This window comes from Antechinus flavipes, chromosome 2, assembly GCF_016432865.1.
Source record: "Antechinus flavipes isolate AdamAnt ecotype Samford, QLD, Australia chromosome 2, AdamAnt_v2, whole genome shotgun sequence".
In the NCBI taxonomy this organism is placed as follows: domain Eukaryota; kingdom Metazoa; phylum Chordata; class Mammalia; order Dasyuromorphia; family Dasyuridae; genus Antechinus; species Antechinus flavipes.
The window spans coordinates 373,153,736-373,170,474 of record NC_067399.1 but is presented as its reverse complement, the minus strand read 5'-3'; the positions used below and the strand labels follow the sequence as shown (position 1 = coordinate 373,170,474).

At 35.5% G+C, this 16,739-nt stretch overlaps 1 protein-coding gene across 2 annotated transcripts in view; it reads left to right on the top strand.

Annotated features, from left to right (window-relative positions):
* Positions 1–317: 317 nt before the first annotated feature.
* The window catches only part of ZNF839 (zinc finger protein 839), a 32,438-nt gene continuing 16,016 nt past the window's right edge, over positions 318–16,739 (top strand). For both annotated transcript variants that reach the window (XM_051978334.1, XM_051978333.1), the window contains exons 1-4: positions 318–769; positions 8,891–9,778; positions 12,237–12,464; positions 16,561–16,653. In XM_051978334.1, coding sequence (XP_051834294.1) covers positions 368–769; positions 8,891–9,778; positions 12,237–12,464; positions 16,561–16,653 — 1,611 coding nt within the window. In that variant the 5' untranslated portion in view covers positions 318–367. The remainder of the gene's footprint in view (positions 770–8,890; positions 9,779–12,236; positions 12,465–16,560; positions 16,654–16,739) is intronic.

The following is a 16,739-nucleotide window of genomic DNA, read 5'->3' as shown; positions in this document are numbered from 1 at the left end:
TTGTGAGAAATCGGCTGAATGGAAGTGATTCAGATTTATGTCTTGTGACTCCAAATCTAGTCTTCTGGGATTTTGGTTGGTCTTCAAGAAAAGGAGGAAGAAACAAGTAAATTGTTCGAGTTAAATTAGAGGTTCGCCTCAGCGATTCTGGGATCTCAACGATCATACTACTTGTCTTCGGTGAAGAAAATTCTCTTAAGAGTATTCTTGTCCTTGCAGGAACCCGTAGACTTAACCCCTCCCTTATGATGCCATCCAATGGCTTCGGGCGCCTGAAGATGTCGTCACTTCTGCCGCGCTCGTGCAGTTCCCTGGTTTTGAGCACGAGTTCTTGCTCCTGCTCCCGCCTAGCCTTCCCGGACAAGCTATGGCCGAAGCGGAGGCCGAGGAGAACGGCGAAGACGGCGACATCTTCCGGGAGCCTTTGGCTTCATCTCCGGGTCGGACCGCAGTTTGCGTCCCCCCGGCGGGAAGTGTGGAAGCGGCCCCAGTGCTGTTGGGAGAGGCCGAATCCCTGCAGCCCGCCTATTTCTCCCCCGCAGCTCCCCTCGCGCCCGAGGATCTCCAGCGGGTTCTGGAGCAAGTGAGGAAAGCACCGCCGCCGCCTCCTCCAAGACCCCCCGGAACTGCGGGCCTCGGGCCACGCGGGAGCTGCAGCTTCAGCGTTGTGCACGATGCGGCCCGACGTCTGCAAGACGCGGCCCAGCAGGTAGCTCAGCACTGGGGTCCCGACCTTCCGCCGCCGCCGCCTCGGCTTCTGCAGCCCAAGGTGAGGCACCATCCCTTTTCCCGGTTCCTCTACGGTGATTGTTAACAGTATTCCAGGATTTGGGACCCATAGAATCTTTGGAATTGGAAGCGACTAGAAATGATGGGAACTTTTTATTCTTAGCCTCTTTTGCCGGTAGGGACATCTAGGCACAGATAAGTCACATACCAAGGCTACGCAGTCAAGTAGCTAAAGAAAAACAACATATTTATCAGGTTACAAGCCTTTGATTAAACGCACAACCTGTAATGTAGTCAGGTACTGCTAAGCTGTTTGCAAATATTATCTCATTTGATTTTCACTACAATCCCGGGAGGAAGGTACACTGTTATTTTCACTTTACAATTGAGGGAAACAAGCATACAGAGATTAAATGACTTGCTCAAGGGCGCATAAGCTAGTGAGTAATTGAGACTTGTTTTGTACTCAGGTCTTCCTGTAGGTGCTTAGCACTGTGAGATATTAGAACTGGGTTTAGACATCTGTGCTCAGTTTACCTGTTTCACTAGCATAATATAAGCTGTGATTCAGAAGTGATACACCCCAGTTCCTCTGTTCTACAACATTTTTGATGAGTAACCCTCATCTTTTATATGAAACTTTTAATCCATCCATAAAATTAAGAGTTTTTTGCAACTATAATTTTTAGTTTTAATATGCTTCTCTAAGTGACTTGTCCAGAGTCACACATTTGGCTGAAGTATATTAAATAAATCACCCAATTCTTCTTAATGTGCAGTGCAGAGAGAATTGGTCCTGAGGCTTTTCAAAGTATAGATGGTATTGGGTACCTACCCTCATGAAATCCAGTATAGGAGGAGCAAGTGACATAAGAAAATAGAGCTTGAAGAGATATCATTGAGAAGTTCCATTTGTCTGGTTCATGTCCTTGGAGGGTTAAAAAAAAAATTGGAAAAAACGGATGGTCAGACTATATGATTTCCAGACCACGTAGTTTGATTTTTTTTTTTTTTTTTTTTTGGACTGAGGTAATTGGGACTAAGTGACTTGCCCAGGATCACCCAGCTACCAGATTTGAACTCAGATTTTTCTCAACTTCAGGGCTTCCTATTGCCTACATAAGAAATTTTTGACTCTTTAGAATGGTAGTATGTGTTATAGACTGAACTCATGTCTTCCTGAGGCCATGTACTACATCAAAATGCCTCTCCTATGATAATTAAACTCATGAATGCTGATTAGATTTTTTTATTCTATGATTATTCTATTTTTTCTATATTCTATATTTATTCTATTAGGATTATTCTGTTTTTTTATTCTATGATTAGAAAGCAACTGAGAGACAAAAGGGAAACAAGGAGAGAGACAGGAAAAGAAAGAGAAGAGAGAGAGGGAGAAAAAAAGAAAGAACCCAAGGACAAAACTTTTGGGATCTCCTGTAGTTAGAGAATATGATCTAAATGAAGTCAGAAAAGACTGAGAACTAGTCAGATAGGTAAGACGAGAACTGGAGAGAATATTCTAATGAAAGCCAGAGAGAAAAAGAGTATTTTTGAAAAGGGGCATTTTCTAAAGCAGCAGAGAGATAAAGGAGGATAAAGACTGAGAAAAGACCATCAAATTGGTAATTAAAAGATTGTTGGTAATTTTGTAGATTAGTTTTTTTTGAGTGAGGTCACTCAAAACAGATTTCAAAAGGTTTAGGAGTGAATGAGATGAGAAGTGGAGGCAGTGGGGGTTAAGTAATTTGCTCCCAGGGTCATGAAGGTACCAAGTGTCAAGTGTCTGAATTAGGATTTGAACTGACTTTGGGGTTGGTGCTCTGTACACTGTGCCTCCTAATTGCTCCTGGCTAGCTTTTAAGGCCTTTGGCTGAGAAAAGGAGATACAGAATGATAACTTGAGGTGATGCAAATGTCTAGTCAAGGTTCTGTTTTTTTTTTTTTTTTTTTCGAGATGAGAAACTTGGGTGTGTTTGAAGGCAATAGAGATGGACAGAATGGTTGAGAATCAGAAAGAAAAAGGAATGATTGAGAAATGAAATCTGGAGAAGACAGAAAGGGATGGGATCAAATCACCTTAGCAAGGAGATGGGCTCACCTCTTTGTCAGAGACTAGGGGAAAGGAGGGTAGGAGATGATTTCAGGGTGTTTTGAGATGAAAAGGAAGTTGCCATTTTCTTAGTAAACATCTTCAGCTGAGAATGGGGGTGGGGAGGAAGTCTGGGAAGCTTGAAGAGGGAAGAGAAAGTTCTAACAGTTTTTTGGAGCATGAGATAGACATGCAATTGTAGGGGAAAAATGGATTGGTTTGCTGAAGTGAGGTATTAAGGTTTGATAACTTGACTTTGTAGTCTATCTAGTTTGCATGGTTGTGAGACTTATTCCACTTATGTTCAGTGATTTGTGAGTAGAAACAGAATCACGAAGTGGGAGTGAACCAGTGTCCAGGTTTAGCAAGAGTTGAGGGTCTTGATAGGACTATGAAAGCAGAGAATTCAAGAGCAGAAGATAGTTTAGGATTGGATTGGCTACGATTAAGTTGATGTCGGAGAGGGAGGAAAGTTAAGTCACAGCAAATGTTATAGTCTGAAAAAGTACTGAAAGATTAGTGGTTTTCTGAGTATGGAGATGAGCTATAAATTAGAGACACAGGGAGAAGTAGAATGAGGGATTATTCTTAAACCTGTGTCAGAGGTTCTAATTAAGGAGATGTGGTTAATTGTGAGGTCTGGTGTATAACAATCCTTATGGTTTAGATGGAATTGAAGGAGTAGTTTATAGAATTTAAGAAGTTGAAATGGAATGTTAAGGAGTTTGAGAGAGCATCTTTGGAAACATTCCTATTGCTAAGGAGTTGGGGAGTAAAAGAAGATATAGAGCCAAATGCCAAACTCCTTGAGAAAAGGAGAGATCTAGGAGTTGTATTATGGGGTAGATTGGGTAGAAAATTTTGATTGTGTGGACTTCAAAATTTGCTGAGGGATAAGGTAAAGAAAGAACCAGGAAGTGCTTTTGAGGAGTAATGAGTATTCCAGTTCTCCTTCTAGGACAGGTTTGTAACACAACCTGTATTAGGGAGGAAATCAAGAAATAGAGGATGTCTTTTTTTTTTTCTAAAAAGCCTTGCTTTACCCTTCAAAATTGAAGGAACCTGAACTGTCACAAGTATTTGTAACCTCTTTTCAAACTTTTATCTGGAATTATGCTTTCAGAACTGAAAAGGTCACCAGAGGTAAATTAAAACACACACACACACACACACACACACACACACACACACACAAAACCTTTTTATGGATATCTTTTATTTTTACAAGATCTAAGTTTTCTCATGTCTTTTTCTTCTCCCTCTTCCCAGAGTAATTTTTTCATAAGAATTTTTTTTAGAAAGAAGGCAGAGAAGGAAAAAAAAAATTGAGCAGGATTAATTAATACATCGAAACAATTTGACATTATTTGCAGTGTTCCACAACTCTGCAAAGAGCTGAAAAAGGAGTCTTCTCCATTTTTTTTTTTTGGGGGGGGGGGCATACCTGTTCTGATTGTTTTATTGATGTGTGTATTTCTGTTTTGTGGCTTTTAAGAAGGTTTGAGAGGCATAATTTTCCAGGCAATTTAAGCATTTTATTAATAGTTTCAGTATTTTAATGAAAGGATGGTCATTTGGCCATTTGTACCTTAGACTAAAGATGGGCAGTGGGCTCAGGGATGGTTTATATGCTCATTGGAAGAGAAGTGTTCATGAAGATGGTAATCAACTCAGATTGGTTAATAATTAATGAGAGAATGAATATTACAGTGCACGGCTGGACCTGAATACTGATCATGTTATTTATTTCCCATCTTGGGCTATAGAATCTATCCCCACTCAAACCTGAATGGAACATAGTGGCTTCCCCATCTGGATGGGGTCTGGATAGAGGAGAAAATTAGTTCAACCATCAAAGACTGAGGTCTTGAAATAAAGGTAAAAGAAAAAGATAGAAAATGGAATCTCTCCAAAGAATTGGTTATTAATAATCATTTCTTTCGATTTTTATTGTAGTCTTTGTATATTGTCTGCCAGCTTCACTTGTTCTTGTCTTTCCTAGCTTCTCTGTATTGATCATTTTCAATTCCTATAGTGTAATGATAATTGCATTATATTCTTTTAAAAATGCTTTAATATTTTCATTTTCCCCATTTATGTGTAAAACATTTGATTTTAAAACTTCTAGAGTTCTAGAGCTCTCTCTCCCCTCCCCCATTGAGAAGGCATATGCAAAGTTATACAAAACATTTCCATAAAAACCATTTACTTTACTTTCTTGTACTATAGCTTGTTATCATCGTTCTCCAATCAATGGACAACAGCATTGTTTCCAGTTCTTTGTTACCATAAAAAGTGCTGTTCCAGAAGTTCTTGTATATTGCATATATGTACGAAGAGGTCATCTGTTTCACCTTCTATCTGAAAGAATTTCTCTTAACAATCCATGAAAATTGTCTAACCTTGTTTAAAGGCCTTTAGTAATGAGAAATCCAGTTATACCTTACATTTATTCAGGTAATAGGTAAAGTAAACAGCTTTGCAAAGTATTGGTTTCCTTGGAAAATTGACAGTTGTTTTAAATCTAGTAAATTCCATCAGAAATCTTCAAGCAGAGGCTTGATGACCACTTTACTGAGTTGTATTGTAGAGAATGACCTCTTGTTCAGTTCTTATGGTTGAAATAAATAGTGGTTGAGGCCTTTGAAGTAGTTTCTGCTTCTGAGAATCCGTGATTTCTTTATGTAAACTGCTTTCTGAATGGGGTTTTATAGATGTCAACTATTACTTTTTTAAAAAATATTATTTTATTTTTACAAATACATGCAAAAAAAGTTTTCAGCATTCACCTTTGGAAAACTCTGTGTTTTTCTCCCTCTCTCCCTTCCTTCTCTTCTCTGAGACAGTAAGCAATCTAATATAGATTAAACATGATCAGTTATTCTAAACGTATTTCTATATTTTTTATCCTGTGCATGAAAAATGAGATCAAAAGGGAAAAAACCAAGCAAACAAACAAACAAAAGGTGAATATACTATACTTTGCCAAGCAAATTTTATTTACAAAACATCTGCATGGGTAATTTATCAACATTGACCCTTGCAAAACCTTCTGTTACAAATTTTCCCTTTCTTCTCCCTATCCCCTCCCCTAGATGGCAGGTAGTCCAATACATGTTAAATATGTTAAAATACATGTTAAATCCAATATATGTATACATATTTATACAGTTATTTTGCTGCACAAGAAAAAATAGGATCTAGAAAGAAAGGAAAAAAATCTGAGAAGGAAAACAAAAATGCAAGCAAACAGTAACAAAGAGTGAAAATGCTATGTTGTGTTCCACACTCAGTTTCCATAGTCGTCTCTCTGAGTGTAGATGACTCTCTTCATTACTGAACAATTGGAACTGGTTTGAATCATTTCATTGTTGAAGAGAGCCACGTCCATCAGAATTGATCTTCATATAGTCTTGTTGTTGCCATGTATAGTGATTTCCTGGTTCTTCTCATTTCACTTAGCATCAATTCATATAAGTCTCTCCAGGCCTCTCTGAAATCATCCTGTTGGTCATTTCTTACAGAACAATAATATTCCATAACAGTCATATACCACAATTTATTCAGCCATTCTCCAATTGATGGGCATCCACTGTTTCCAGTTTCTAGCCACCACAAAAAGGGCTGCCACAAACATTTTTGCATATGTAGGTCCCTTTCCCTCCTTTAAGATATCTTTGGGATGTAAGCCCAATAGCTTTTTATTTTCAAAATACATGCAAAAATAGTTTTTAGTTTTCACCTTTGCAAAACCATGTGTTCCAAATTTGGTCTCTTTGGGATATAAGCCCAGTTTTTCTCCCTCTTTCCTTTCCTACTTCCCCTCTATCCCCCAATAGCAATCAATCCAGTATAGGTTAAACATATGTGGTTCTTCTAAACATATTTCATATTTATCATGCTGCACAGGAAAAAATCAGTTTGGAGGTGGGGGGAGTCAAACAAATAACAATCAAAAAAAGGTGAAAGTACTTTGCTTTAATCCACATTCAGTCTCCATAGTTCTCTCTCTGGATGTAGATGGCTCTCTTCATCACAGATCTTTTGGAATTGCCTTGAATCATTTAATTGTTGAGAAGAGCTAAGTCAGGGCAGCTAGGTGGCGCAGTGGGTAAAGCACCAGTCATGAAGTCAGAAGGGTTTGAGTTCAAATCTGATCTCAGACACTTAACACTTCCTAGATGTGTGACCCTGGGCAAGCCACTTAATCCCAATTGTCTCAGAAAAAAAAAAGAGCTAAGTCTATCACAGTTGATCATCACATAATTTTGTTATTGCTATAACAGCATGCTTTTGGTTATGCTCACTTAGCTTTAGTTTATCTAAGTCTTTCCAGGCTTTTCTGAAATTAGTTTACTTATCATTTCTTATAGAACAATAATATTCCATAACATTTGTATACCATACTTTATTCAGCCATTCCTCAGCTGATGGGCATCCATTCAGCTTCCAGTTCTTTGCCACTACAAAAAAGATTGCTATAAACGTTTTTGCACATGTGGGTCCTTTTTTCTTTTTTATGATCTCTTTGGTATCCAGACTCAGTAGAGACATTGCTGGATCAAAGGGTATGCACAGTTGGATAGCCCTTTGGAGTCTGCTCTAGATTGATATAGATTGTAACTCCTCCGTCATTTAATTGATAATTTTATGAAATTCTGTAGGCAAAAAACCAACAAAACAAAAATATCTCAAATTAATTAGAGATGACTTCACACTCCATACTTCTTGTTAATTGTCTTTCATTCTCAAAGAGGACCATTGATGAAGTCAAGGTGGCAATTTCTAATTCAACATAAACATGTGACAAATTCACACTAACCATTCACTTTGTCAAAAGGTAGGTTTATTTAGGAGAAGAGGTTATAAACAAAATGAAGAGGTAAAATAAGTACCAAGAATGGCAAATATGAAATAGATTTGTGAGAGCAATTGGCTTATCATCATCAAGAAAAGGCATTTAAAAGAATCCATTAAAGGAATATGCTATGAAGCTTGGGTATGCCATTGACTGGCAGATTAAATCCATAGAGGAGTTTAGCAGACTAACCAGAGTTATCTATTTAGTAAGGGAGAAAGCTGCCTTTACAGGGAAGACACCATGAAGAAGAGAGAGGACTTCATACTGGGCTTAGTCTTGGGAAAGGACTTTGCAAAGATCCTCACCATGAGCAGATCTTTTATAAGGGAAATAAAGCCTTGGGGTTTCTCAGGCCAGGGAAGAATTTGGTATCTCAGAGGGAGGGTTCAAGGAGGAGCTATATGGAATACCTGGCAGATCAGGTTCCAGACCTGTCTTAAAAAATATGCTTTTCAATATCTCAAAGGTGATTTAAAGATGCCTTAGAGAATGAGGGATAGACAGTAGAGGTTGATAGAGTTCCATCCTCAATCACTCTATAAAAACAGGATAATCTGGAAATTGGTTATGCCTGATAATAGGCAAATGGGCTTCTTCCTGAAGAGGAAAGAGTAAATGCACATTAGCAAGACCTGCCAGACTCTATGGCCAAGAATCCAGGGTTGGTTATCTCCTTATTGTGATGAAGTGTCAGAAAAGGATTTAGGTGGAAGAAATATATGTGTGTGTGTGTGTGTGTATATGTGTGTGTGTATGTGTGTGTATTCTGCCTATCTGGACATTATCAAATGAACCGACATGCAGATATATGTATATATACATATACATATATCTGCATGTCGGTTCATTTGGTTTGAATTACTTTGCTGCTTATTATATGTGAAACTCTCCAGCAAATCATTTAATGTTTCTCAGTTTTAGTTTCTTCATATAAAAATGAAGAAGTTGGAGCAGATGGATTGATAAAGTCCATTCCTGCCCTGTATCATTTGAACAAATTTGATACCAACTTTAAACCTTTGTGGATTTTAGAATCTAAATAGTTAGAAGAGACTTTAATTATAATATCTTTGCAGAGCTTGTTTGAAAGTGATGTGATTATGATCTTAATGTTGAATGTTGAATTCAAAGTCATAATAATTCTGTAGCAATTTAGAAAAGAACATAACTTTGTATTTATACCTTTTTAAAAATTTTCTGTGTTCAAGGAACTAGAAGCCATTCGTGTCAAGGTAAAATCTGGGGAAAGGCCAATGCCACCTCTTGCAGCAATCCGGCCCAAAACGATAACTTTGAGCCAGCCATTCAACGGGAATACAGATTTATTAGGATTAAGTGTTGTTAATCCTTCGATTATTCGGATACAGCCTCTTATGAGAACTGAACAACAGACTTTGGTAAATACTTTACCTCCACCACCTCTTCAGCTTCTTGTACAGAGACCACTGCCTCCTCTTGCACCAGTTTCTGTAGAGAAGTTTATGGGACACAAAGTGCTGAATGGACAGAGAACCACATTTGTTCCTTTGTCTGCCTCTAACACTTCCACAATTCCATCAGCATCAGTTACAGCCAGTTCAGCAGGTTTACTTATTTCCACGCCTGAGAATGAGTGCACTGAGAAGATCAAAAAATCTATAAAAGTAAAAACCCGTTCAGGGCGAATTTCACGACCACCAAAATATAAAGCTAAAGACTACAAGTTCATCAAAACTGAAGATTTAGCTGATGGGCACCAGTCAGATTCTGATGACTATTCAGAACTTAATGTGGAAGAGGAAGATGATAAGAAGGGGAAAGATACATTATTTAATTCTTCAAGTGATTACTTGAAGCCTAAAACTTTTAAGTGTCAGACTTGTGAAAAGTCATATATAGGACAAGGAGGACTAGCACGACATTATAAGCTTAATCCAGATCACGGGCAACTGGAACCTAAAGTATTGATATCTAATAAGCCTGATGGAAGAGGAGAAGTAGGAAGTGCCACTATAAATAAAACGACTCCTGAACCATCAGTCCCAGCTGCTTTAAATAGTGAAAGTACACTGGCTCCATGCATGGCAGAGCAAGATTCAACATGGAACGGGCAACAGGTAACACTTCTTGATTTTAAAATATATGTATAGCCATTCTTGTATACTGCAAATGTTAAATTGAGGCCTAAAATCTTCTCCCGTTTTTAATTCCTAAGCCTCCCAGTTAGTAAGAGCATAGAATATATCAGAGTTTATATACTGAAATTTTAGCTACTAGATGAGCTTTAAAAGGGCAATTTATAGAGCTCATTTTGTCTAAACAACACATACAAGTCCATTGTCATTCTTTTTCTTTAAATAGATGTTTAACAAATATTTAGGCCACCATAAATTGCTGTATTGTAACCTAACTACAATAAATTCCTGTGTTACAATCTAGCCACCACAAATTGATATATTGTAATTTACTTCACTATAAACACCGTGGCTTTTTTCCTAAATAGATTCTAAATTCTGACAAAATGTATTTTGAAGAGAAAGGCTAGTCTCTTCTGGAACCATGAGGACAATAGATTTAAGAGAAGTATTATCTCCAGCTGATGGGAAATCATAGTGTTTAGGAATAGGTCTAGGGAAACCTTTTGATTAAATTAAGAACTAAGGCAGTATATATTTTATCTATACTTCTAAGTATTTTACCCTAAATGTATTCGTATATTTTACCTTTGAAATAGGGATAAGGAATAGACCTGTAATTTTGGTGGTATAGAAAATTCATGGATGAAGAAATTCTCTACCTTCTCTCTACAACTTGTCAAATCAGGACATTGCCTAGAGCACCAAGAAATTAAATGACTTGCCCAGGGTTAAATAGCCGATATCTGACTTGAACTAGGCTGATTATTGTGTTAATCATAGTTGTTAAGTCTTTAAGTATATATTTAAATCATGAATTTTATAATAACAAACAAGAACAGTCCATGATCAATAGTTGGAGAACAAAAAAGAATTATATATGAAACCATGAATTTACCAACCTCAGGTTTTATTTTTTACATATATATCAGCTTTGACGTGGTAGTCTAACACTACCCTTCTTTGTGTCTTTCTGAACTTCCTCTGCTCTCTTCTGTAATATTTCATTAATGCTCTTCTTTAGATCCCTACGAGTACACCTTATCTTTACCCACATGCTCCCCTTCCCCAATGAAATCTCTTTCTGGGAGCAAATAAATATCAGTGAAAACATATGTATGTCGTATTAATTGTATCCAAAAATGATTATTTCATTTTATACTTATAGTCTAGACGATCATGCCTCCATTAAGAGATAGGAAGCATTTTATCTTTAGTATGCTGGAATCATTATTTGTTGAATTGATCTTAAATTCTTAAGTGTTCCACAGTTATTTTCCTTTCCAGCTCTGTAATTAATGTATACATTGTTTCCCGTTCTGTTTCCTTCATAATGTCAGTTCATAAAATCTTCCCAAGGGTCTTTCTCTTCCATTTGACCTGCTGACTTCTTTTCAATCCCAATTAAAATCCCATTTTTTGCTGGAAACTTTCCTTAATTCTAGTATCTTCCCTCTGTTAATTATTTCCTTTATATCCTGTATATAGCTTGCTTTGTATATAGTCTTCTCCATAGATTGTAGGCTTCTTGAGGGTAGGAACTGTCTGTTAGCTTCTTTTGTATCTCTAACACTTGGCACAGTACTTGCATTTAGTAGGTGCTTAATAAATTTATTATTGATTCATTAGTTTTTTTGGTATCTTCTGTTTCTTTTAAGGAGTAATCATTATTTTGGAATTTTGTTTTTATATTTTTAAAATTGTTGTAGAAAGTAATATTCTTTTTAATGCTTTATTTTGTTTAGAACTGGAAGAAGTCTTATAAATTAGATATTTCAACCACCTTAAGTTATGTGCAGAACCTGAAAACCATAGAGGTTGAGTTATTTGACAAATGTCAAATAGCAAACCCAGGATGTTGGAAAGTTGGACTATTTTCTTACACTCTCATTGATGTTGTAATTTCTAAGTTATGGCATTTTTTTTTTTTTTTTTTGGCTGGCATTTAAGACCTTTCACAACCTGACCCTACTGCTTTCCTCATTACTTAGCTGCTTGATTACTATCCTTCCCAAATACATGTACACTGGAAGATATGTTCTTCCTCTTCATCTCCCCTCATGCTTGTGCTTATCTGTCTCTGTCTTTTGTCATGCTGTTCATTAAATCTAGAAAGCCTTCTCTTCATCTTTTGAGTTCATACTTTTCCTTTTTAATGACTAACCAAATAGCATTTGTTCTTAAACTTTTTCTGATATTCCACTTTCCTTGATGGTAATATACTGCCTCCTATGCATCTTCAAATTGCTCATCTCTAATGTACTTACGTTGTAATTATTTGTGTTTTTTTCTTATTCTCCTAGAGCATAGACTCCACAAGGGCAAGGATTGTGATTGATCTAAAATTGTATTTGTTGTAGAGCACACAGCTTGAATGTTTCCTAGTAGAAAGAAGGTTAATTTGTTTATTTTTATTTTATTTTGGGTAATGCTGATACAGAACTGTGATTCTAAAGAAGTTGGGACATTACTGGAGTCAGACCAAAAAAATGGATTTCGCTTAGCTTGTTGGGGATCCAGGAAGACCAGAGGATCAAAAAGAAAAAAGCTAAAGGCATCTGCAAAGTCAGGTTGTTCAGGCAAACACAGCAATTCAGTTCAACTTACTTCATGCACAGGTGTAGCAATAGAACAAAATAAAATGAGGAATAAAGCAAGGCTCAAAGAGGTATGTCATTTTTGGAATCTCATATGTTTTTATAAACATTTGTATTTCATTGGATTATATTTGGGGAAAATTTACTGAAGGCCTGTTTGTCCTCAGGCGTGTGTATATGTGCATGCACGCGCATGTTTATTTAGCAGTTTTAAAGCATATAGTACTATCATATTTAACTTATTTTAGATCCTTATTGGAAAAAGTCACTGTTCCAGTATAATATAGTAATATATAAGGATTTTATTTTTTTGAGACTGTATAAAAACTGCCTTTTGCTAGAACTTATTGGCATGGTAAATTGAGCTGCAAAGTGGTATTGTCTGAAAATATAATACAACACAAAATTATTTGTGGTTTTCTAAGTCAGTATGCTGCCATCCTAATTCTGTATGTCTGAAAACCAGCCTAAGATGTACAGCTGTCATTTTTCTGCGTTTCTGGCTTACTATGGATAAATACCTTTATCTCTTTGAATTTCACTTTACTGTTTTGTAAGATGAAGATAATAATTGCCTTACTTAACTTATTAAAATCAAATTATAAAAATGAAGTAAATAAATAACTTCTTAAATTGTAAAGTGTTATACATATATAATAGAGGATAATAGAATTTCTAAAAATGGAGATATGATGTAATGAATGAGAACTCCAGATAACAATTATGAAGAATAGCATTGGCCACCATATTGAATTTCCCTACTAAACTCACTCTTTTTTTTTTTTCTAAACTCACTCTTAAATCTTTCTTAAAAATGAGTGAAAGTAGACTATTACTTTTCTTATTTTGTTTTGTTTTTAGGCAGAAACTAATTCTGAATACATACAAATTCAGGTGAATTACTTTTAACCATGATCACTTATTATCTTCCTTTCCTTTTCCTCCAAAATATTTAATTACTCATATATTTGAGAAAGTTACTCATACAATAAAATAAAAGACTAAGGGTATCCATAAAGTTATGTTTTTCAGGCAAATACAGCAATTCAGTTTAATCTACTCATGCACAGTGTAGCAGCAGAACAAAATGTAGTAAAGAATAAAGCAAGGCTCAAAGATAATTCAAGAGGTATGTCAAGATAAGTAGTTATAGAATATGAACTGGCAGTTCTTTTTTTTTTTTTTAAATTTAATAATTACTTTATATTGATAGATATATTGATTTATTTTTTATCATAATATATTATATATTAAATATAAATAAATATATTTATATTGATAGATTCCATGTCAGGGTAATTTTTTTACAACATTATCCCTTGCACTCATTTCTGTTCCGATTTTTCCCCTCCCTCCCTCTACCCCCTCCCCTAGATGGCAAGCAGTCCTATATATGTTGGATATGTTGCAGTATATCCTAGATACAATATATGTTTGCAGAACCGAACAGTTCTCTTGTTGCACAGGGAGAATTGGATTCAGAAGGTATAAATAACCCGGGAAGAAAAACAAAAATGCAGATAGTTCACATTCGTTTCCCAGTGTTCTTTCTTTGGGTGTAGCTGCTTCTGTCCGTCATTTATCAATTGAAACTCAGGTCTCTTTGTCAAAGAAATCCACTTCCATCAAAATGTGTCCTCATACAATATCGTTGTCAAAGTGTATAATGATCTCCTGGTTCTGCTCATTTCACTTAGAATCAGTTCATGTAAGTCTCGCCGAACTGGCAGTTCTTGAGACAAATTGCCAATACGTTCATATTCAGCTTCTCTTATTAAATTAATGTAAAGTAAAATAACATTGAGGCAGAATTATCTTATTTAAAGATAGGGTAGACTGTAGGTAGAAGTATATATTAATTTCAACCTTTTGGAATGTTATATGGAGTTACACGTAGTAATTATAAAAATATGTGTGCCCTTTGGCTCAGTAGTAATAGTGACTTGTAGTCACAAAAGCTCAAAAGGAGCACATCTGCATTAAAATGGGGGAATGGGTTGGGATAACATTCCCTAACTTAAGTGACCTGAGGTATTTTTGGTGACTAATGGTACCAGAAATGTGTTTCTATTACTTATGTTTCAGATCAGGTACTTCTTAAATAATACTTTGTTTAGGTCATTACTAGTAATAAGGTACAGACTACTTATTCCCCTGTGAATCTTTTCATTGACTTTTGAGTCAGCCACAACTTTAATTCTTTAGAGATTTTAAAATTCTAGTATTTGTGGCCGTAGATCATCATGGAGAAATTTTGAGTTAAAAAGATGGGGGTTTTGATTGGGATGCAATTTGTTGTTAAAAGTATTGATTAGTTTTACAAGTTCAGTATCCAGGGCTCTCTATTTAAATTCTGGAGCCAATTTATCATCTTAGATATATAGACTGCTAATTCAATAACCTAGTTGTCCAACTGCTTGTTATAGGTCAATAGGCATGTTTTGTCCATTTAATTTTTATAGACTGGAATACTAGTGGATTTCATTGAGTAGCTTTCATAAAATTATGGGTTTTATGCAGTCAATATGTCATCTGCATCCATGGTTCACTTTACAGTTTTTTTTAAACATGATCTTTATTTATATGCAACCCTTCCTGTCTTTTTTACCCAAAGAAGCACCTAACTCATCTATCAGTTCAGTCTGATAAGATATATAGGAATTTATATTATTAGTCTCATGCTTCTGCAAAGAAGAGATGGAAGAACATTTTTATCTCTTCTTTGGGGTAAATTTGTTTATAATTTTAAGTTATTTGGTTTATATTTTTCTGGTATTCTACCCTGCCTTGCATCAGTTCATATAATTCTCCCCGTGTTTCCCTATATTCTTATTCATTGTTCCTTACAATATAGTAATAGCCCATTAAATGTACCAGTTTAACCATACCCTTATTGATTAGAATCTACTTTGTTTCTAGTTCTTTGCTAGTACAAAAAAGTATGCGGATGATGTTTATTAGCATATTAATGTCTACAAAGTTATGCATATATAGTACTTTATTGATCCTCACAAGAATTCTTTGAGTTAGGACTGTTATTATCCCAATTTGCTCCCCATTTTAATTCATACATCTTACTGAGGCTCTGTGATCACAAATCTTGGAATATCACTATCTCTGAAGATTCAAAGTTGTGGGTGACTTAAAAAATCTATGGAGAGATGCATGATGAATGTAAATAGGTAGTATTTTCTTAATAATGATGACTTAAGAATAAGAAATATCATTTAGGATATGTACTAATTGAAAAAGTAATGGGTTGAGTTTGTAGTGATACCCATGTATTATTAAGATTTAGAGATCAGCCCTCTTAGGATGTCAGGTGAATTTTTTTTTTTTGAGGATTTGTAGAAGAGTGAACAAGATTCAGAAGGATGACAAGTCATAACTATATGCAATCTGTGCCTGTGGAAGGAATTTCTATATTTGTGAGACCACAAATTTGTCAAAGTAGTACTGCCTTGGAAATATTAAAAAAAAAAAAAAAGAAAGCAGAAAACTTTATAGATTAGATAATCTTGGAGAAATCTGTGGGAAACCATGGACAAGAGTTGCACAAGATGAGAAGATTGGGTTAGGATATGATCTGTATTGTTAGAGGAGTGTCTCACATTCTTTTACTCCTTTGCCACTGATTGATATTTTCTTTTTAAAGATGGTGAAATTTTTGAAAACTTAATCTCATACAAGGAATAATTCCATATACATGGAATAATATGGTTAGCTTAGAAAAGAAGATATAGAATAGCTTTTGTTAGATATTTGAATGACTGTTATGTTTAAGTGGGAATAGATTTCCAGTCAGTAGTGGAAGTAACAAGAAGGCACATTATGCTTATGTTTAAAAAAGACATTTCTAATGACCAGAATCCTCCATAAAAGGAATATGTTACCTTGTATTAAGAATATGGAGTAGAGCTTTAAAATTTGCAAAGCAGTTTGCATACATTATCCCATTTGATCTTCATAACAACCCTGTGAAGTACTACTGGCATTATGCCCCATTATACAAATGAGGAAACTAAGATTCAGAAAAGTGATATGCATGATTTTAAAATATGGAATTTGAAACTTGAAGTATAAGAAGAGAAAAGTATTACTGGATTGTTGGATATTTAGAAGCACATGCAGAGCTTTCAAAAATTGCTAAGTATCATGTTTTGGTAGTTGCTCCAGCAGTGTGACCATGAAGATTTAATGGAACTGGTTCTACCACGTCTAACCAAGCTTGTAACTGTCTATGAATTTCTTCTCATGAAGGTGAGTATTCTCATTGTTTACAAAATATATACTGCTTCAGATGATGATACTTAATAGTTTAGAAAGTTCAATGTTTTCATTTTAAA